Source organism: Danio aesculapii, chromosome 20 (genome assembly GCF_903798145.1).
Source record: "Danio aesculapii chromosome 20, fDanAes4.1, whole genome shotgun sequence".
Taxonomy (NCBI): Eukaryota; Metazoa; Chordata; class Actinopteri; order Cypriniformes; family Danionidae; genus Danio; species Danio aesculapii.
Genome location: NC_079454.1, coordinates 42,951,262 through 42,976,079, shown reverse-complemented (window position 1 = coordinate 42,976,079; position 24,818 = coordinate 42,951,262). Strand labels below are relative to the sequence as shown.

General features: G+C 32.9%; 1 protein-coding gene across 1 annotated transcript; it reads left to right on the top strand.

Moving 5' to 3' along the window:
• Positions 1 to 705: 705 nt before the first annotated feature.
• nus1 (NUS1 dehydrodolichyl diphosphate synthase subunit) lies at positions 706 to 20,527 on the top strand. The gene is made up of 5 exons (XM_056481372.1): positions 706 to 1,243; positions 4,687 to 4,818; positions 6,560 to 6,712; positions 9,871 to 9,970; positions 19,823 to 20,527. The coding sequence occupies exons 1-5, from the start codon at positions 895 to 897 to the stop codon at positions 19,911 to 19,913; spliced, it is 825 nt and encodes a 274-aa protein (XP_056337347.1). The 5' UTR covers positions 706 to 894; the 3' UTR covers positions 19,914 to 20,527.
• The last annotated feature ends 4,291 nt before the right edge of the window (positions 20,528 to 24,818 follow it).

Genomic DNA, 24,818 nt, shown 5'->3' with positions numbered 1-24,818 from the left:
TGTGTTTTACAATAAATGTTCAAAAATTAAAAAATTGTTTAAAGATATTTGAACCATGAAACTAACCATTTTAAATAACAAGGCTGTACAATTAATCCAAACTGAGTCAATTAATCCAAATCCAAACCGAGTGAAATGTAACGTAAATTAGGCTTTGTGCTTTTATTGTATCTGTCATGTTATTAAAATTACAAAAGCAGACATTTAAAAGCAGTGCGCACTTTGAGGAGTTAACTAGGCGATGTTTACGCAATGTAGGCTACTTTTTGAAATATTTACATACATTTTGAAGTAAGAAATGTGTTAATAGGTAAAGTGTTAAAATAGTAATCTGAAATATATAGTTGCAGTTGTATAGTTGTCTCATTTAATAATTTAATAAGCTTTAAAAGTGGTTTCAATCAAAAAAAATACATAGACATACAAATTCTAATTTAAAGTTAAAAATCTGAACGTTTTATATTCATAAATCAAGTTAATACGATTTACACATATTTCATTACCGGATCAGCAGCCAATCACATTTCACTATCTCGCGTATGCTAAGTGTATTTGATTTAGTTCTGAGATCAGCCTTCGAGTGTTCTACTCCCATTAGTCGCTTCCAGGCCAGTGCTTAAAACCGATCTCAGAACAGCGCTTAGCATGACCCGCTGACGCTCTCCTATCCGTCCAATCAGAAAGCTCCATGTCACACAGCTGCGGGTTCAGAGTGGAAAGGTTGCCAGGATGAAGAAATGGCAGCCGACGGGCTGCGGTGTTGGCACTGACCAAAATGGCTAATTTCTGTATCGACTAACGCTCATGAATTCACGCACTACGTTGATATGAGGAATATACGCAAAAATACGATACGTAAATTAAACTAGGAAGGCGTTTGAAGACGTTAAAGCCATGGCCTCGCTGTATGAGATAGTGTGGCGGTTTTTGCACGCGCTGTTGTATCTCCAGCGCGCGCTTGTCGTCTGGTTCCGAGTCCACATCTGGAGGTGGAAACTAGCCGTGGTGGACTTATTATTGCCCCTTGCTCTTGGCTTTCATAACCAGAATAAAGCAGGACCCAAAGGCACACGGACCAGCCGCAGAGTTCGCTGGGCAGCCGATGGCAGGACGTTAGAAAAGCTGCCTCTTCATGTGGGGCTATTGGTGACTGAGGAGGAGATCCACTACACGGATATTGCCAATCTGGTGGTCTGGTGTATGGCAGTGGGCATCTCATATGTCAGTGTTTATGATAATCAAGGTAAGACTTTGAGGATTCTTATGAATTAGGATTCTTGTGAAAATATAACGCCAACCATTGAATACTTTGGGGATAACACACATTTGATACACAAATACAAACGTTACACGTATACATCACCTATATACTATATAACTGCAGGTTAACTATGTTTATATGTAGTAACTGTAACTGTTAAAAGCTGTTAATTATTGAAGGTAATTCCTGCCAATTTTAAATAAATCAAACAAACATTGGACATTAAAATGAAAACCAGATTAACAATTTCAATCTGGTTTTCCTTTTAATTTTCAATGTTTATTGAATTTATTTAAAATGGGCAGGAATTACCCTCCATACATAATTAGTTACTAGTTAAGTACTACCAATAAAGTTATGGTAACTAATAACCTTTAACTTTTTCGAATTTGATAGTAATTCAGTAATGTGCACCTTTTGTAAAGCTACCTTGCAACAATAATTATTGTGATTTTATACAAATAGGCTTGAATTGAATGAATTCATAAGAGAAGTGAACTGAAGTCACATGCGTTCAGTCACCTGCTGTTTCTTCAGCACTCATGACTCAGGCTGATCTAGTGTTTTGCTTAGAAATTAGAAATGATATCTCTTTTTAATGAACATGTTGTTAAATTGTTCACTGTAATCTCTAATTGAAATAATATATAGAGAGAGATTTGAAATGGGGAAAAATATGCAACAAAATCTTTGCAACAAAAATATTTCCGCACCAACAAGGTCAAAGAAGTTTGTTTTAAATTAATCAACACATTTTATCATATTAAACTAATTTTGAAAAAGTTTCATTCTAATATTGATGTAAAATGTTCATTTTGTGTCAATTTCATACTGAAACAGTTTTTCATTTATTTTGGGATTTTAATTATTCTGTACAATTTTGGAAACATAATGGCTCTTTTATTAATGATAATATGCAACAAGATGTTTTTTGGTTATTATGAATCTGCCTCTACTAAAATAAATGCTTGTTTTGTTATAATTTTTATTTATTTTCTTTGTAAATTCCATATCCATAAATGCAAATTTACTAATACCAAACCATATTTTCCTGTTTTTTCTAGAATGTAGTCATGATTCATTATCTGAAAATAAGAAAGCAAACAGAACTATTTCATTTTGTAATGACTTTAATTTATATAGTGTCATTCTTAAATGTCGTACCCTCAAGTTTATATCATGTTCTTTATTATTATTTTTCTTAACAAATATTGATACAAACTAGTCTACTTTTTTTTTCTTTGCAATTAAAAAAAACCTTTGTGTTTAGATGTGATATTGAGGTAAAGTTGATTTTATATTCGCAAATTCTTTCAGTGACTTGTGACATGGTCCATATATTGTTTACCATGCTATACTTTGAATATTGGGTCTGAAATGGTTTGTATGACCAAAGCAACATTAGCACTATTTAATTGACTCTGAACATTGTTGTACTTATTGGCCGCTAATAGGATTGACCTGTTAAGAATTTGCAAACAATATTTTAATTAAATTATATTAGGAAAGTGAATGTTTTAATGTGCGAATATAAAACCAACTTTACCCCAATAGACGTTATTGCTTAAATGCTAAAACATTTAAATTCAAGTTAAATTCAAGTTTATTATCATTTCAAAACATCTTCACAAAAATATCCACGTTGTCACATTCAAAATCAGAAAGAGTGTTTTGCTGAAATATTTTGTTAAGCTGTGATTGTTTTAATGCTGAAACATTTATTTTGTCTAGTTAAGTTAAGGTTTATTATCATTCCAAAGCATATTTATGAAATATCACCTTTATTTACAATAAAAAGACAGAGAGTGTTTTGCTGTAATCCTTTGTGTTCAGATTTGATTCCTTCAAAGCTAAAACACATTTATTTTGTCTAGTTTATTTCATTTTTATTTTCATTCCAAAGCCTCTTTATGGAATGTCCAAGTTATTACGTTATAATCAAAATTAGAAAGTGTTTTGCTGAAGTACTTTGTTTAGATTTGAAACGTATTTTCGTTTTTCTCGTTCAATACAACTTTATTTTCTTTCTAAAGGATCTTCACAAAAGGGGAAGGTTATTACATTACAATCAAAATCAGAAAGAGTTTTGTATAGGGTTAACTGTATAAATATGCATATTTAACATGCAGTTATACAATATATATAGTTTTTAAAAAGTTGACTTTTCTTGTTGATGTTAGATAGAAAGGTTACTATTACATAGGTTTCTTTATGTTTATACTTAAATAGTACATGTGTACACATCATCATAACCTCTGTCTTTCTAACGTACCGATCTGTTTGTAGAATGTGTCCTGTTTTTTAAAAGCCCAATAGAAAGATTATCACGTATTTTACAATGATGTACAGAAGGCACACTGTAAAACGTAGTTTAGTTTTTTAGTAGTTTATAGACCAAAATATGTATATAAATAAAGCACATTTAGGATAAGAATTGATTGATCATGTGTAAAATTAAGACTTTCTACTTTGCCTCTATAGCGTTCAAGCCATTGGATTTTACCCAGTTCTTAGCAAGAAGATTTTAATCATTTAAAAATATTATTCAATTTAGTACGATTACCTTTTTTTAAATAATAAGTTTAGGATTTAATTAATGTTTGATTTTTGGTATAAATTTTAAACTTGATACAGCACTATTTTTTTATATTTTGATGTTTTATTTTCGCAAGTGTTATTTGAACACTTGTGTTTGATACGTTTTCTATGTGTAAAGTCCCTTTTGAAAATTTCATTTGTGGCAGGCAACAAAAACTGACCCATATCTATATCCATCCATCCACACACATGCATACATATATACAGTATAAGCATACATTGTATATATACAATTATTTGCATGAGCAAGTGTCTTCTCATACTTTAAGTAGATTTTGAAATGTTTATTGAACAAACTTTTATTCTCGTCTTTTAATTGTACAATAGTCAGTTTCAAAACAGTTTCTTTCAGCTCAAAATGTTTCTCAATGAAATGAGGCGTGTGTGTGTAATATTGCTTATAACCTTTGTCAGATATTTTAAAACTGCCAAGAGTTTGATAAGGGGGATCTGAGTCACATTGCTAATAGTGATTTCCCAACTCTTACCAATCCTGATCCAGCAAAATCCACAGTATTTGTTGTAGATTTCTGGCTTTAGAAGCACAAATGAAGGCTGCCTCTCTTCTGTCTGTTTTCCTTGTCTCATTTTGTGTTCATAGTTAGTTTGTGTGAGCATATTGCACAATTTTAGATGAAATCGTTCAGAAAAAGCCCATACAGGCATCTTCTCATAGACCCTCCTTCCGAAGCAATCAGGAACGTGGTCAAAAAAGTACAAAAGAGATGGTTTAAACATGAATGTGTCTCCCTCATTCTTGTGATCTGATTGACGAAAATACATCTCAACACCTGATATAAACGGCCTTTATCACTCATATTTTACAGGTGTTTTCAAGAGGAATAACTCCAGACTGATGGAGGAGATCCTGAAACAGCAGCAGGAGCTTTTGGGAATGGACAGCTCCAAATATTCAGTGGAGTTTTTGAAGAATGGTACAAATAAGCAGGAGCCTCAAGGTGAGACTCAAAACTTCAATGTAAAGACTGTTAACTTTTGTTTGAGACACCCGCTGTGGGTGAATGACTAAACAAACTGGTTGGATTAGAATATTCAGTTTAGGATGACGGTAGGTTAGGTCCTCTTTTTTTTGTCTTTAAAATATTCATTGTTAACTTCTGTAGGTCACACAATTCCCCCCCACCCCAAGTATGCCTGAAGCAATAAATCTTTTGAAGACGATATGAAACCTAAACCAGAGTGATACTGGTAGACACAAGGAAAACCTGATTTACAATCCGCTTAAGTCGTGATGTATGGAATACTGTTTCCGGGTCCAAGCCGCTACTCATTTGAATTGAGAAAATATTTATTTTTGATCACTTTTTGGTCACTCATTAAAGTGAATATTATATAAAATCATAATGTACACAACAGTCTCTGGACTTGCTCCATCACAGACACATCGCTTTGTTAACGTTTATTATTACCATTTGTTGAGTCTCCCCGTACGGTTTGATAGAGCACTTGGACCCGGAAGCCACTTCACTTGACGTCACGCTTAACAAGCGGATTATTTTTTTTAGGGCTCAACAGTGTTTTTTTCCTGCTTATCCAGTTTAACTTGTAATTCCGATTTTTGCCCTGCCCAAATATTTGTATTGTTCAAAGGTTTGCTGAATTAATTAAATAACAGGCTTACTTTTTTAAATTCAGGATAAATGTGTTAAATTAATCCAACATGACCGTGAAGACCTTAATAATGGAGCAAAATATTTCAATGAATCCTGTTTATTGACAATGAACAATTTGTTTATTATAGAATCATGCAAAAAATATGGCATAGTATCTAATAAATATATTTTAACATCCCGAATTGCTGGTTATCATCTTTTATTATTATGATTATTATTATTATTATTATGATTATTATTATTATTATTATTATTATTATTATTATTATTATTGTATTATGGTTATTATAACCATTTATAAAAGATAACCAGCAAATCTGGATTTTAAAATATATTTTGAATGACAATGTAGATTATTGATGCTGAAAGTTCAGCATTTGATCATAAATAAGACTTAAATATATTAAAATAGAAACATTATTTCTAATTAAAAAAATATTTCAATTTTTTTTTTCTGCTTTGTTTATGCTTTCAATTCATACTGACCCAAGCCTTAAAGTCTATTTAGCAAGTTTAGGACTTTGTTATTAAATGCAAATAAAATATTACAATACTGATACAAAGCCAGTACAATAAACAAAAATGTATGTATATTATAAGACTGAAAATACAACTTGTAATTATTATTATTATTGTTGTTATTATTATTTTTTTTAATTAAAATCTGAAACCTCTGCATTGATGTTCCTGCACTTCGTTTTGAGCATTTAATTACATATATCAAATGTTTGCAGGGCATGAAAAAGTGCCTACATCAACAAATTAGCCTCTGACTAAAAAAATCTATGATTAATTTGACTTTCTACAGCACTATAGCTCTGTAACTTTGTATAGACTTGCTTGCAAGTTGTGACACGATTGCTGTTTTTAGCTCAGTTTATGGTGCATCTAAATTTAACATATAGACAGTGACTTCACATTTAGTCACTTGATCCAATGTACTACATTTCCTAATGAAATAGTGACCCATATCCAGCATTACCAGGGTTTTATCATCTTTTTAAATATTGTGTCCTCACTTGAAACTTAAATATTTTTTTCTGTCTGTGTTTTTTTTTTTTCATAGTGTTATCTTGTCAGTCAGTGGTGAAGGTTTTATCTCCAGACGATGGACGGCTCAGTATCGTCCAGGCAGCCCAGCAGCTCTGTAGAGCCGTCGAACAGAAGGAAAAGACATCAAAAGACATTAATGTCAATGTGCTGGACTCATTACTCAGAGGTGAGACACTGTGTGTTGGTCTACAGTCAGCGCAAACTAAGTTAAATTTAGCGGTCTAATCAAAAGAGCAGTCCAACTATTGTAACGATACACTACAAGTTGAAACTATACACTACATGTTTTTTCTGAAAATGTATAATCACAGGTTTTGTTAGCAGAAACATTGATGCATAAATTCTTTTTGACAAAAACATACAAAGTTTCTGTTCAGTTGCTTTTCCATTCTCAAGTTAAAGATGTCGATAAGCATTAGAAGTTTTCAAAGTGCCTTGGGAGAGATTTCGAGGCCAGTCTAATAATTCATAGGCTGTTGTTTAGGCTTTAGTTTCTGTTGTCTTTTTCACACTGGAATAGCAGAATGAAAGAAAAGACTTCAGTACAGCTTTTGGAAAGACTAAAGTATGATTTGGAACACATTTACAATGCCAAGCAATACAGCGTTTTGTTGACTTATCTGTTAAATAATATATTACATAGTCTTCATAATGCATTCAAAATTAATATTTTCTTTCTGAATTTGAGGTCGGTTTGGGCCCAAATAATAGTTTCTTTATTAAACTATAATAACATAATGTTTTACCACTAAACCTGGAATCTATATGTATAAGTGAATATGATAAAGATTTCAAATATTTAAATGTTACCATGTTTTACCATGGTATTTCTGCACTTATCCCTTTTGTTAAATCAAATTATAATGGGTTATATATTTGTATGAAATTTATAAGAGCATATAGTGATCAGCATATATGAGTACACCCCATTTTGAAAATGAATATTTTGATCCATTTCTCAATGAATATAGGCAATGTATTTTGGTGCATTTAAACAAAACAGGTTTATTAAATAGACATATTTAATAAAATATTTTAGGCACCAAACATATTTAGAAATAGAAAGATAATGCAATTACATTCAAGCAAATTATTGCAAAAAAATTACAACCTACAAAATTTCAACTAAATTTTAAATTTTTTTTGCTTCTCTTGATTTTTTTCCTCCTTTTTAAATTTGTGTTTAATATTTTTCTTTGACATATAAATTTGGGTGTACTAGTTTTTGGACCCTTATTGTAAGTTATTTTGTTAGATAAGCTCCAGATTTGGCTTCAGTACTCGCTAATCTAATGTATACGCACAGATATAATATTGTATAGCTTCCTATTAAACATATGAATTTAAAAGAGAGATTTGTGAGGGGTATACTTCTATATGCTGAGCACTGTGTACCTTGTTTAAATAACCTGATTGGAGCTAACTGAATTAAATCAAATTCTTTTAAGCCTATTATTCTTGATTGCTCAAATTTTATGAAACCAACATAATTATTTCTAACAATTACGACAACATAATGTACACTTTTATATGCATTTATTTTCGAATAAGTAGAATTTTTTTTTATGGTTCGCTTACAGGTCAAAATAGAACATTACAAGGATTAAATTTCATGAACCGTTTTTTAATGTAATCAATTAAATAACTGTAAGATGACAATATGTAATAATATACATTTTTTTTGATAATACATTATTAGATATTTATTATAATACTATTTATTATTATTTGTACTAATTTCATATATATATATATATATATATATATATATATATATATATATATATATATATATATATATATATATATATATATATATATATATATATATATATAAGTAAATAAATAAATCAGCCGGAAATCAAAATTTACATTTATTTTGCTAGCTCACATTGTTAATGTTAATGTGAGCAATTAATATTGTAACTAAGCAATATTGTAATTAATTATTGTAATTAATTGACATAGTATTTAAGCAATCTTTTAATAAATTATTGTAATTAGTTGATATTGTAATTAAGCAATGTGCAGCTTTTGTTTTATCCTGCACTAATAATATATTATTAGTTGATGTAATTTCTGGTGAAATAAAAAAAAAATGCTCTTATGCGATTTAAATGATCGATTACTGTGGTAGATTAATCATAAAAAATAATCATTAGCAGCAGCCCTAATTATTTGTAGTAATGTAAATATATTAGATGTATTAACCCTCCTGTCGTGTTCCCCCCTCGCCCCTTACTTTAGTGTTCCTCGTCAAAATTGACTGGTCTCTTTTAACTGCTCTTAAATTGAGCGAGTGAGTGAGTTTTGGTATTGTGTATGGGGATGTTTTCTGTTTGATGGTTGAGTATAGTCTGGATCCCCATTCATTTACCATGGCAGTCACTTTTGACCGGGAACACCTCAGGTGTATTACAGTTGATTAAAACACTCAAAATTCAATGAAAGAGATGGTCATCACTTTTACATGTTTAAGTGCATAGTGTGGAGGATATCATAAGGCCTTTCAGCAATTAGATGTAAAACACAATATTTATGAGTGTTTTAAGTTGTAAATCGATCAGATTTGACCCAAACGCTAAAGGAAGGTTGATCAAAAATCTGCTTGCAGAAATAGAACCATATATATAATTAACATTGTTTATTTTGCTAGCTCACATTGTTCATCTTAATGTGAATAATTAACCCATGCAAGTTTATCAACTCATTTAAAAAAAAAAAAAAAAAAAAAGTTTGTTTTCGTAATCTTCAATCAAAGTCTGACTATTTGCTTCCTTGGTTCTTCTGTTGCCATCAACTTGAGAGTTTCCTTAGCAATAGTATATCAATGACTATAACCACACCCCTCACACCATTAGTTTGCCTTGAGAGAATGATGCACAAAAGAAAACCCGGCCCCTACTCAATATTCTGTTTCATTTAAAAGTACATCAACATACTGAAATAAGTCTCATCAACTTCAGGTTCATGCAGACTATTAATAATATTATGTGACACTATAATTTCATTAAAAATAAATAATAATCCAAAATATACAAATCATCAAATAGTGGCAGAATATTTATAGCCCAGCCTCTGACTGCTTTGCTCCTGTGTCATTGCAGCTTTCTGAGCTCACTCATCCTGGAGGATATGTTGTGTTTAGAGACTGTGTGTGTGTGTGCGCGCGCGTGCGTGCAGGTTCAGGGCCTTTTCTGCTGTTTAGCCAAGAGACAGTTCTGTTCTCAGTATCTTGAGAAGCTCCTCAGTCTCACCTCAAGGCTCAAAGTGATGTTTTCCCTTCAGCTAATGCCTGTGTTTTATTTATTTCTATCTTTTTAGAGTCGAAAAACATACCTGACCCAGACCTGGTGCTGAAGTTTGGCACTGTGCAAAGCACTCTTGGTTTTCTTCCCTGGCACATCAGATTAACAGAGATTATGTGAGTATGTTTATAGATGGATGAGTTTGATTTAGTTTTTACAATTATCAGTATAGTTATTATACTTCTGTGTTAACAGGCCCCTTAAATCTTACTCCATAACAGTTACACATGGAGACTTTGAGATTTTTATTGTTATTACTGATATTATTATTGAGCAATTCCAGCGTTATGGATGTGACATTTGCAGTAAAAATTCTAAACATAAATTCACAGAGAAGGTAAATGTTAACATTATATTAAAACATCTGTTTGTATTCTCCAAAACGACTAACCACAGGGTTATGGGACCAGAAAAATATCAATCTGTAAATAGTTTTCATATTTTAAATGAAGGAAATAAACATACGCTATGGATGTGATGAAAAAAAGTTAGGAAGTTTACAGTATACAGCATATTTTGTAAAAACTGTAAAAACATTAAACTGCACACCCCAAAAGAAATAATGCTGATCAAAAGCATAAGACTTGGCTCACTATAGAATAAAAACTATTGATTTTGTTTTATATGACATTTGTTGCGTTTATGATTAAAAAGCTCCGTTGTGGATGTGACCTCTCTCTGTTATGGATGTGACGGATGTAGAATTGCCACTTGTGTGATTTTGGCAAATCAAATATAATAGTTTGCAAACATTACCAGAGACATTTTTGAGTATTTTTAAAGCACTGTAAAATACTTAAATAAGAAAATCGCAGAAACTGTTTCAATATTTTGGCAAAAACCACAATTTTTTTCATGGCAAGGTTGATATTTGCATTGAATTGCTCTATTATAAAAAATTAAGACAATATTCTTTTAGGGCTTGTCGAATCTCTACTACTTTTGAGTTTAAATGTAAGTTAAATGAGTATTTCCTCATATACAATAGTAAGAGAAATCTCCAGTTTATCATTCATTTTCAACTTTTAACTTTCTAAACATGACAAACATGCATTGATCAGATGAACATTTCACAATATTCATAGGTACACATTTTATTATGATAAATTCATATAAAACTCAAAGACTTTTGCAGTAAAATCTCTTAATTGCATTCTTTCTATAGCTTGGTTATATAAAATCATGACAGGTATTTATTCCTTGGTTTTGAGGACACTATCCAGATTTAAATTTATAGCTAGTAAAACTATTTTCTACTTTGTTTAATTAATAGTAACCATTGCCATCCATAAATCAGAATCATAGGTAAAACACACATATAGCAGCTCATTACCTTGTTAAATTGGTTTGTTTTCTGTCATAATTGTATGACATTTTTAAATACAAATGCTATATCTTAATAATGTAGCTTATTGTGTTTACAGTTTATATTGTATTGCACAGCACTTATGGTGTTTTTGATGTGGGATACGAGTAAGGTTAGGAAGAGGTTTAGTGCTATGGGTAGGTTCAATGGTGAATTAGGGTGTAAGGGATGATGAGACAACAGCGTAATTATAAATATAATTACAGAAATTGGTCCCACTTTATGTTAGGTGGTCTTAACTACTATATACTTGGATTAAAGAATAAATACAATGCACTTACTGTCTTTGTAATGTATTGCAGAACCCTTCTGGTGCTCTTGAGGTGGGATGCGGGTAAGGTTAGGGACAGGTTTGGTGGTTAGGGACAGGTTTGGTGGTATGGGTAGGTTTAAGGGTGGGTTAAGGTGTAAGGGATGGTCAACATTGTTATTCTAAATGTAACTACAGGTGTATTTACATGCAGTTATTGGAAACACTTTATTTTGATGGTCCATTTGAGTACTTTCTGCTTAATATATGTTGAACAGACACATCAGAAGAAAGGTGTAACTCATCCCAATATATACAGACAACAATATTTGGATATCAGAAGCCAAAATTCTCAGCACTCGCCTATTTTTACAGATGGTTCAAAGATGGGAAATGGCGTAGCAGCAGCAATGGTTACTGGGCAACAACATTATGGAATCAGTCTGACTAAAGAATGCTCCATATTCACAGCTGAAGCCTGTGCTTTACTTTTAGCATTGGAGTATATAGAAAATGCCCAACAAAAGAAATCTATAATTTTTACAGACTCCAAATCATACCTCCAAGTCATGGAATCTTCAATGAATGATCATCTTTGATTGATAATATGTTAACTAAATTTCACCAACTACAAAATCAGTTTTATCACATCATTTTTTTGCTGGGTTCCAGGACATGTCAGGCTTTCAGGGAATGAGCGAGCTGATGCAGCTGCTAAAGACGCTTTGAAGCAAGTGGTGAACAAATGCCAAATTCCTCCATAAGAGATGAGACCTTTTATCAATGTTTACATTTTAAACAAGTGGGATACATTGGAAAATAATACATTTCATGAAATCCAACCTGAAATCTCGCACAGAAGACATTTAAGACATTTTAAGAATAGATTTGATCAGTGGTTTTTACCAGATGTCGTATTGGGCATACTAGAATAACACATGGTTTTTTGCTCCAAGGTGAAAACCCTACTCAGTGTTTGTACTGCACAATTTCCCTTACTATATAACACATTTTACTGGACTGTCCTGCTTTTAATAATTCCAGAATATGAAATGAACTCTTTTAAGGACATTTTTAGCAAAGTGACACCAGAAAAGATTTTAGAATTTTTATCATGTATCAACACTAAAAATCTTCTTTATTTATGTATTCGTTTGTTTGTTGATTTTTAATTGTATATTCCTGCCATGAAAATAGCCTTGGTTGCTGACATAGCATTAAATAAAAAATACATTACATCACTGTTGAACAGACATTTATCTGACTATAATAAACTTTGCAAGTAAATGTCAACTTATACTAACCCTAACCCCAACAGTCTACTTCTAGTGATCTAATGAGAATTAGTTGGCAAGTTAAATCTAACAAACGGACCATCAAAATAGTGTGACCCAGGTATTTAGTCAATCATAAGTACAATGTAAAACGTGATTGCACAGTAAATACATTGTAACAAATTATTAATTTCAATAAAAGTATGTATGCCGAGTTCAGACTGCATGATTTTAGCCCCGATTTTGACTCTCCGACAGGTTTTGAGAAATCGCCGACAAATGCCTGAAATCACAGGCAAATCGGTGCTCATGCTCGTGCACGCGAGTAACAATCACACAGTGTGATAAAATAAATCGGTTATTAGAAATTAGTTATTAAAACTGTTATGTTTAGAAATGTGTTGAAAAAAATCTCTCCATTAAACAGAAATTGGGAAAAAAATAAACTGGGGAGCTAATAATTCAGGGGGCTAATAATTCTGACTTCTACTGTATATATAGTAAGTGTATTGTACCAAATTATTAATTGAAATGCAAGTACATAGTTGTTAAGGTCACTTAATAGAAAGGTTATATGAAGTAAAACAATAAAACATTTGTATGTATATTCCCATATCATGTAAAAATACAATGGTGCAGATACTGGTACTAAAAATCAATAGTAAATGCACTTAGCAACCTTCTTACCAGACATTAATGGTACTGTGTTCTTCTTGCTCGTCAGTACAGTGGAGAATGGTAAACTTTAATCTAAAATATCCAGGACATTTGCATTCTTCGCTAAAAATGCACTACTTTTTGTTTATTATCTGGATGCAAACAAGCATTAATGCATAATCAGTCTGTTTAGTTCTGCTTTGAAGCATAAACAGTATATTGAATATTTATCAAACTCGCATTTTATTGAATATTTATCAAACTCAAATATTTATCAAGCTCGCATTTTATCATTATATCAAGGGAAATTATAAATCAGAATCATTTATCACCCAGCTCAATGTTTTTTTTTTTACTTCGCAATATTCTTCAGAAGTTCAGAATGGGGATATAAAATGTAATCTAAATTAAATCTGGATATAAAGACTAATATTTTGGTTATCATGATTGGGCATAGAGCTCACATGTATTCTGTAGGCATGTGTGTCGTTGTGTCCGGAGAGTTCACTTTAAATCCTTTTTGTGAGATGATCAGCACAGATTAACAGGTAAAGCTGTCCACGCTGGCAAGCCTTATCTGTGTGAGCTTTCCAAGCGTGTGTGATGACGTGTGGCTCTGTGAGATCACCGCACACTTACACCACATTGCATCATGCAGTGCACTGCTGAGACACACTCCATCTAAAACTGATTTATATGCATGCCCGTTTAATTAATATGCATGAACTTTGTGCCACATCAGATCCTCAGTGAAGAATGCCGTTTAATTAATGTGCTCGCATTTTTTAAGTTGAGCTCAAGGCTTGTGTTCAGTTATTATACGTGATTTCATGCATTTGTGTTTGTAATTTCTTTTTATAGAAATGTAGTGGCTTGCTTTTTATATTATTGATAGTTTATCCACCACTAAAAAAGCCAAATCAATCTACAAGCAAAGTAAAACTTGTGAAGTGTAAGGAATTGGGGATGGAGCAGCTACAAACACGCAATGTAGTTAAAATTATTTCATTAGTTTTTTTAGTACATATACAGGGTGTCTGCGGGCTCTTAAAAAGTATTATGATTACTGTGATTACTTTTTGATTACTGAAAATTAAATTAGTTATGAGAACTTAAGGCCCTTAAAAGGTATTAAAAAGTCTTAATCGCATTTTTACAAGGTCTTAAATTTTGTTCAAGTGTTGTTCGAAGTGTTTGACTCCGAAGCATCCTCCTAATATAAACAACGGCGTACTCTATCCATGTGATTGGCTTGGGCTAGGGCGCGTCCAGCAAAGCTCCTCCGTCCGGGTGATGTCACGTAATTTGTGACAAATGCAGGAAGGTGATGTGTCGCTCTCCACATGTAGTGAAACCATACAGCAAAACAGATGGCAAATTGGAAAAATGTTACTTCTGGTTGGAGAGAGACGAGTTTAAACAGTGGCTGAAGCCTGTTGCTGAAAACAACCACGTAATTTATTCTTTCAAGCTTTGTTTGTTCCGTGCTTATCGGAGTTCTGTGGCATGGTTGTGCTCCATTTATGTATTAAACTGCAACTGTTTATTAGCAACTGTTTATTAAGTGAAAGGTTAGATACTAATTACAACTTGAAGTGGCGATGAGGTCTTAAAATATTCTTAGAAGGCCTTTAAAAAGTCTTAAAAAGGTATTGAAATTACCTTTAGGATTCCTGCTTATACCCTGATATAGTAAAAGAAAACAGGGAATGTAAGCCATAATATAAGTAATGTCAAAATTAAGATTGAAGAAGCTTTGAAAAATCTGAATAAATTAAAAATCCCATGTTTTAAAATATATTATGATATATAATGCGATGCTTATGTCGGAGTCTGTTTTATGTTGATTTTGTATACAGTAGACAGGCTTTTTTTAAAAGTTCACTTATGATGAAAATCATCTGTTGTAAGCTGTTTGGATAGAACTGTGTGTAGGTATAGTGTGTCAACAGTCATATTGGGGTGATATAAAGACAATAAGTCTTTTTTTAATTTTTTTATTTCCTGATGCTAAAGTCAGATCCAAATCCCTCCCATTTTGATGCCAACCGCAATTTGATGTAGGACATTGTGTGTGACTCATCGTTGCAGAAAGGCTTAAATGAACTCCACAACAAATAATCATTGGGAAAGTTCTTACTGTATTATTTCTCACAAACGTTACTTGATATCTGCTTCCTTCATGTCTGTCGCAGCGGAGACTGAGCTAAGGCACACTGACAGGCACATGGGAATGGTGCGTGGCGAGAACTAGCATTAAAGGCACAGGCCACAAAAACAGCTACATGGTGCTTCAGAGCAGAAAATTCAATATTCTGAAAGGAATAATAAATAATCTGATGCGTGTTTTGAGCTGAAACTTTGCACACACATTCTGGACACGCAAAAGACTTGTATTAAATCTTGAAAAAAGGGTAAAATAGGTGCCCTTTTAATAATATATATTTTTTATAGTTTTTGCAGACACAGAAAAATTGAGACATACAAGACAAATATGACCTACAGAATGACACCACAATGGATGTAAAGAGAGACAGAGAGAAAAAAAACAACAATCTTACAAATCTTTAGAAATTAAACAACATTATTAGTAGTTTTGTGTTAGAAAAAAGACTAAATGCCATATTTAATAAAATTTATCAGAGTTCCCAGAGGTGGCATATCTAATTCTTTCGAAATGTAAAGTTTATGTAAGTCCAAGAAGCCAGTCAGAAAAAAGGCCTAACAATTTTCTTCCAGAAACAAATGATAACTTTCTTAGCTATGATCATGCCATATTGCACAGGTAACTGTATGTTTCGGTTGAGCGTCTCCAGAAATTCTGACAAACCAAAAACTGCTATAATTGGGTCAGGAAGTAAAACACAATCATAAACCTTAGCAAAGAACTGAAATATTTCTAACTAAAAACTCAGAATTTGAATACAGGGCCAGAAATGAATGATTATTTTAGTTTGTGGTCCTGATCTTCCTCTAGATGGCAGCGTGTCTTTATACAATCTCACTGCATTATTAGCAGACTTGATCCCTTTTATTTCCCTTCCCATGTGCCATCACACATTCAGATTCATAACCTTCGGATGATGTTTGATTGTTGCCTGATAACACATCTGTTCGCTGTTAATCTGGGCTGATGCACCAAAATATTCATTTGTGATTTTTATCTAAAGTGAAGCGATTGCTCAAAATTGATATACAATTTTGGCTGTGTAATTGGCTGTATTTTGATTATATCAGTTGAGTTACCCAGAGGAGACTGAACTCATTCGACCATATCCAATCATATTTATTCCACTAAAACTAAACGGGCACATTTGGAAATGACTGAAATTGTGTAGTGTATATCTACTGTTCAGAAGATTGCTCTTTCATTTCACAAGGATGCAGTGAATTGATCAGCAATTAGTTATTAAAAGAAATATTTTAAAATAAATGTTGTCCTTAAAAATGCAATTAGAGAGTGCTGGGAAAAATTGACAGTAAGATGTGCTCAGCATAAATGAGTACATGAGTGAAAATGAATATTTATATCCATTTCTCAGTGAATATAGGTAATATGTGTTGGTGCATTTGATCAAAACAGATTTATTAAACAGGTATATTTATTAAAGTAAGATTTAATCTAGACCTGTCAAAGTAATCAATATATGGACTTCTCGCACAACACATGGACATGACCTCAATCATTTTTGGTGATGCAATAAATAACCCATACGTTAAAACCAATTTTAGCAACATTTACATTTTTAGCATCCATCTCTATTGGAGGTGTCAGTATGAATAGTATAGTAAAAACACTATAGTATTTACTATAAATTACTATAGTATATGTTCATGTGGGTGTCTGACAACTGAAACTAGATCTGGTAGCAGATATTGCAGCCTCGTACTTTTTACCTTGCACTTTTTTTGTTAACATGTATTATAATTTATTTAGGATATGTGTTTTCACAGTCTGATTCCAATGCCTGATTATTTAATAGTTAAAATTACCAATTAAATATTTTTAAGAATACATATGATGTGTTCTCTGGAAGAGTGTACTTGCATTGTGATGATATTATATTGCCATTCTGGCATTATATATTGAGTGGCCTAAAATGGCTTAAAAATGACAATAATATTGTTTATCACAATGTTAGATCACACTCTCCGCACCAGATTAATACGATCTAGCCCTGGACGCCAGATCCTGTCAGTAAATGTCAGTTTCTCCAGCCATCTGGGCAACAACTCAGCAGAGTTTTCAATACCCAAACATGTTAACCAGTATTCAACAAAATTAACAACCTCCTATCAATATAAGAGCTGACTGAGAAAGCTAGAGAGGAGCAGAACCGGGAGACAAAGTCACGATGGTAAAGAAAGAGCAGAGTTAATTGAATAATCTTAGTTGCATATGATTCAATGCTCAGACTTCGTCTAACCACGATAAATCCAACAAGTGTTGTAATACCACAAGCAACAGCAATGGAAAATTACAGATTGATCACAACCTTGTCCAGTGACCATACAGACCTTGAAATGGAGACATTCTTTTAAATCTTACTTTTGAAAATAAGTGTCACTTGAATCCACTGTCAAAAGATTATAACACTATGGAAAAATGGAAAGCAATAATTATAGGAAAATAATAATAACTAATGACCAATAAAATGATATAATAATAATTATATAAATTACAAATGTTAATATAATTAAATAAAATAATAAAATAATTAATTAATTCATTTCTTTTCAGCTTAGTCCCTTTATTAATCTGGGGTTACCACAGCGGAATGAACCGCCAACTTATCCAGCATATGTTTTACGCAGCAGATGCCCTTCCAGCCACAACCCATCTCTGGGAATAAATTAATATAAATAAAGAAAAATAAAACACAACACAAGTGAATGCTTCCTTTCTTGAAACAACACGCATACGTCTACAATGTGCTACAATGATTCTGAGATCCTTAGTTAGATTCTGCAGCAATATATTTTGGTGCCATATATTGTACAACAGAAAATAGATGTGACAGGCCTAATTTAATCACAGAATATGTTTAGAAATGGAGAGATTATACGTTTAAATTCAAGTGAAATATTGCACTAAAATAAAAATAAAAACTACAAAAATTCAACTAAATTTTATACATTGTTTCTCTTGATTTTTGCTCTTTTTATAATTATTAAAAAAAAAATGTTAACAAATAAATTGTACTAGTTTTGGACCGTTTTCATAAATTATATTGTTTGATTGACATCAGTACTGACTAATCCAATGTATATGCACAAACTTAATATTGTAAAGCACCCTATAGAAAATATTAATTTAAAAGATAGATTTGTAGGGGTGTACTCATATATGCTGTATGCCTTAAAAACACCAATTATTCATATTAGAATGATTTCTGATGGATCATGTGGCATTGATAAAATTGTAAAGAATGCTAAAAATCCAGCTTTGATATCACAGAAATAACTGACATTTTAAAATGTATTAAAAAGATGGGAAAAAAAACCTAGTTTACACTTATACCAAGTTTTACTTACTTTTGAGTTATATTGTAAATTTTAGACACGGAGATTATGAAAATCTAAATTTTCTGTTTTAATGAACTTTTTATTGCTAGAACTGAAGTATCTGTATTATTATGCTGCACAACATGCTGTATTCATGATGAATGATGAAAAAAAAGTTTTCATCTATCCCCATACCTGTTAACCATCCAGCTTTTGCCAGGATTCTCCTGTTTTTTACCATTTTATCCTGCTATCATCTTGGTTAAGTATTTTCCTGTATTTCTCCCGTCCCCATACCTGTCAACCATCCTGCTTTTGCCAGGATTCTCCTGTATTTTACAATTCTATGCCACTATAATCCCGTTTAAATATTTTCCCTCATTTCTCCCGTATTTTTTATATTTCTATGATAAGTGAAATTAGCATTAAAGAGCCGATCATAAATGTGATGTAATCGCAAGAGCTGTTCCAGAGAATTATGCTTTCGTTTATTTTGGCTTGAAAGCACGTTGAAATCAACATTGAAATTATGGGCGTATCCCATATTTTAAGATCCCAATATTGACAGGTATGCCTATCCCCCCAAATAAGCCTGTTTTAACCAATTTTTTCTCTAATCTTTTACTAATTTTTATTCGTGTTGTTTGTATTTCTTATATTTATTGTGATTGTTTTATAATACTTTTAATCTTATGTACGTAAAGGGCTTTGTATTTCCATTATGGTTGAAATGTTATAGAAATAAACTTGCCTTGCCTTTTGAAAAATGTTACTTTTTTTCTACTTTCCAAAAAAAAAGAAGGAAAAAAAAGAATGCTATTTGATAAAATGGAAAACAATCACACAGTTTAATAACACAAAATATTCCTGTGTCCATTTTTTTAACTTTAAACATTTTTTTTCTCTCCACCTGTAGCTCAATGCCGTCCCACATAGACGCCTCTTATGACAACCTGTACGATGCTCTTCAGCATTTTGCAGGTTGCGAGCAGCGGCTGGGCAAGTGAAGAGCAGTCGGCAGAGAGCAGAACAGAAGGACCTGAATGAGCGAGAGGGATTGGAGGAGCTCCATCTCTCTCTCTTCATGTTTACAGTAGAAGCACTGGAGCCTCAGCGCCAGCAAAACCCTGCTGCCGCTGCTCTTCATCTCTGCTCATCTCCGCCAAGGCGTCTTTCTCTCTTTGTGTGTGTGTGCGTGCGTATGTGAGATGTACCTGTATGTTTGTGTATGTGTGAGTCTCCCGTGAGTAACTACACGCAGAAAAGGACGCAAGGACATTTTGCCCACAAGCAAGCCAGATGCAAGGAACATTAAAGGATTCCTTATTCGCCATAAGGTGTAATTGTATCGTCACTATTTTTATTTGGCGTATTTTTGGACATTGTTTGAATGGTGCACTGAACTCTATAGAAATGGAATACAGTCATCTATGGAAGACTGTTTCCATCATTTAGAGTTTAAAAAAAACAGATGTGACTGAATTTTGATATATTTTTTTAATTGTCTAAAATCTAACTATTCTTTTGAAATTTGGACTTTATTTCTTGTAATCCTGATTTTCTTCTTAGAATTGAGAGTTTATATCAGAATTGATTTATTACATAAAGACATCTAAATTAAGTTGAATCAAAATTCTTTCAAAAAGATTCCAACTACTAAGAAATAGACTAAATTCACTATTTAAACTTCAGACCAGGGGTGTCCAAACTCGGTCCTGGAGGGTCAGTGTCCTGCATAGTTTAGCTTCAACTTCCTTCAACATACTAGCCTGGAAGTTTTAGTATACCTAGAAAGAGCTTGATTAGTTGGTTTAGGTGTGTTTAATTAGAGTTGGAACTAAAATATGCAGGACACCGGCTCTCCAGGACAAGTTTGACTGTTTAGACTTTTTTTACTATTTCTCACAATTCTGATATTATTTCTTGCAATTCTTACATCATTTCTCACAATTTTGCATTTTTTTTTGTGTAGAGCCCTCATTAAATGTCAATGTTCTTCTTTTTATATGTTTCTCGAGGTTGCTGGAAAACAAGTCAGAATTCACTGGAAAATGTGGTCAGTTGTTTTTTAGTTAGTAGTGAGTAAACCTGTTGCATTAAAGTGACAAGTTGACTTAACTTAAAAAAACAACAACTGAGTAAACCTATTGTAGCTTAGAACTTTTTTTAAAATTATTATGCACATAGTTTATTTACTTTGTAAATAATTGTAAGGTTTACTCTGTCAACTAATTTCTTTAAAAGCAACAGGTTTACTCTCTCTTTTTTTTTTTTTTAAATAAAAGTAACTAATTGCTTTTTACAGTGAATTCAGATTTTCCCTTGAACCTTTTTTTTAATTGTGCTTTTGACAAAAAAGTACATCAGATTGCAGATATCCAGTAACAAAGGTATTTTCTTTTAGTTTTTCTTTTTTTTACCACAAACTAACTGAAGACAGACAAATGAACATAATAAAATGAAGAAAAGAAATGAATTAAATAGTTAAATTGAATAAAGTAAAAATAATAAAATTCCTCAATCTTGTTATCGATGAAAAAAAAAAAAAAAAAAAAAAAAAAAACTCTGCAAATAAGTCAGAACTATAAGATAGAAACTCAGAAATGGTGCCAGAATTGCAGAATTGTGAGATATGGTGGAAAAGTCTAAACCGAATTAATAAGTAGTCAACTGATTGCTTTTGACATTTTATTCTGACTTTTCCCTTAAAATCTTGAGGTATATATTAAAAAAAGACACAATTGTCACATTTATTGAGAGATCTGCAAAAAAAGTCAGAACTACAAGATTAAAACTCAGAAATGTAAGAACTGCGAGAAATAGAGCCAGATTTATCACATATAGTAGAAAAGTCTCACCTGAATTAAGTCAGCTGATTGCTTTTCACAGTGAGATCTGACTTTTCCCTTGAAATCTTGAGTTAACTATTTAAAAAAAGACCCATTTGAGAGATCTGCAAAAAAAGTCAGAACTACAAGATAGAAACTCAGAAATGTAAAAATTACAAGAAATGGAGCCAGAATTCTGAGATCTAGTGGCAAGTAAGTGCTTTTCAGAATTTAGTGAACTCTGACTTTTCCCTTTGAAGTCTTGAGTTAACTATTAAAAAAATATACAGTTGTCAAATTTAATGAGAGCTCTACAAAAATAAAGTCAGAACTACAAGATAAAAACTCAGAAATAGAGCCAGAATTGTGAGATCTAGTGGAAAAGTCTAAACCGAATTAAGTCAACTGATTGCTTTTCACAGTGAATTCTGACTTTTCCCTTGAAAAAGTCAGACTATTAAGTTAACTATTAAAGAGATCTGCTAAAATAAAGTCAGAACACCAAGATAGAAACTCAGAAATTTAAGAATTGTGAGAAATGGAGCCAGAATTGTGAGATATGGTGGAAAAGTCTAAACTGAATATATTAGGTCAACTAATGGCTTTGTACACTGTTTTGAATTTACATTTAGCTATTCTGACTTTCATTCTTAGTTTATATCTTGCTATTGTCCTTTTAGCTCATAATTATAAGACAAAAATAATCAGAATCGTGATCAGTAAATTCCAAAATTCATGTAAACACGACTACGAAATATGAACTCTCAATTGTTAGTCTAAATAGTTTAGTTTTTTTTAACCAATAAGGTAAACAGTCTTCTATAGTCATCTGTCTTTACACGGCAAACGAGCCCTTGGAGAGGAAAGCAGAATAAGTAACTGATGAAATGCTCTAATAGTTGCACAGCAGACTTTTCTACTCGATGAATCATCTGCATGCTGAATCTGTCTTATTGCAACATGGCGTTCCCATTAAGGCTTTTCAAGCACGCAGTAAATGGTTATGTGTGTGCGTTTGTGTGTAATTGTGTTCGAATGTGCGCGTGCGTGCCACAAATGAGACTGATTAGCATTAAACCCTGAAGTTTGTAATTCTTAGTGTGTAAATTGATTGTCCCCTCTTGAATGCTCTCGCTGTTTCTAATGGCTCGTGGCGCTGATTATGTTTTTATTAGATTTTTATTTGTCATCATCAGCAAATATTGTTTCCTACACCTTATTTTTTTCTCAGTCGATATCTCTCTGGATCAGAAAAGTTTTATATGAATATTTTGTGAGATGCGTGATCGTTCGTTCATAAAAATGCCACAGGCTTTTCATGGTTCTGCTCACCTCGATGACCCTATGAAGAATCATAAATGTGTAATTCATGGGATTGCGTTGGAGGGTTTGTTTGCTAGTGTCCAGCGTGAATGTACAATAAAACGTTACTGAAATCCTTTAACGGTGGTAGTATATCGAGAGTGGCATTGATTCTTCTGCGCAGTGGAAATGAACGGAGAAATGATTTTCTGTTGCGGCTTCACCCTCACTTCCTCCTCCTGCCTGATGTGTGTATTTTGCTTTCAACTTCTGTGTATTTCATCTGACAGTTCTTCATCTGGCTGCCACTTTTATCCAAAGTGACTTGCGTTCAGGCTATATATTTTATCGCTGTTCACTGGGAATTGAACTCTTGACATTGACATTTCAAGCGACGTGCTTTAGCACTCACAGGGACTCTGCTACTGTTTTGACTACTCTACAAATATTACTCACACAGTCATTTATCCATACATTTCAAATACAGGGCTTTTAAGGTGCTTGGGGCCGATAAACACCGTGGACATCAAATGTAGAGTACAAAAACATCTTTTATTATTACTATTTATTTTCCCAGAAATAATGTAGTTTGTATTGGTTAAAGTCTATTGCCACAGCCATATCAGCCTGCAGCCCAAGACCGGTTACTCACTGAAACTGAGCAGGGCTGAGCCTGGTCAGTACCTGGATGGGAGACCACGTGGGGAAAAGTGGTGAAAGTGGTGTTTGTGAGGCCAGGAGGAGGTGCTTAACCTGCGGCAGTGTTAGTCCTAATGCCCCAGTATGGTGAAGGGGACACTATACTGTCAGTGAGCACTGTCTTTTGGATGAGAAGTAAACTGAGGTGCTGGCTATTTGTGGTCATTAAAATCCCATGGCACTTCTCGCAAAAAGTAGGGGTGTAGCCCTGGTATCCTGGCCAAATTCCCTTCATTGGCCCTTACCCATCATGACCTCCCAATCATCCCCATCTACTGAATTGGCTGTATTGCTGCAGGGTTCAACGCCAAATAGTTTTTCTACTGGCCAGATTAGGCCAGTGGTTCAGATTTTTACTTGCCCTGCCAAAGTTTTCGCTGGCCCCACAAAAAAAAGGCCCCACCATCTTTTAAAAGCGAAAATGTGCACTTTAATTTTGACACCCACAGACATCGTCACCAAATATAAATCAGAGAGGTTAGACTTTCTCATTCATAACCTCATTTCGGTTGTCAAATTTTGTAAAAATGTATCTATTGAATTAATCTTTCAAAAATAACGTTGGCTAGAGACTGCAGTCAGATAATGAAGCAGATCAATGTTGACTTTCTTTTGAGGTGTCAGTGCAGAAATAAACAAAACAATAGGCCTATAACATATTATGAGATTAATATATGGAAAAGTTATCAGATGGTAATTACTGTCAATTTTCCTAATGGATAGAAAGCTCTCGGTAATATTTCAGCATGCTTTCACTATCCTATTTGACATGAAACGCACATTTACTGGTCGGAATGATAACATCTCACATGATTCTCTCTTCATATATCTGTATATTACACAACCATAATACACTGATATAGCCTGGTTCGTTAGTTTGTTGGATCAAATTGCTTTCTCACTACAATTGATCCGCTCCAGAGTTCGTTTCAATCGAGCTGAGACCTCCTCATTCAGGCGATCACGGACCGATTGATTTGGTGTGGATCCGAGTGCAATTGCTGGATACACAAATGCCAAACGAACTGAGCTAACTGGGCAAACGAGACCGGTTTCGAAACAAACATCTAGGTGTGAAAGCAC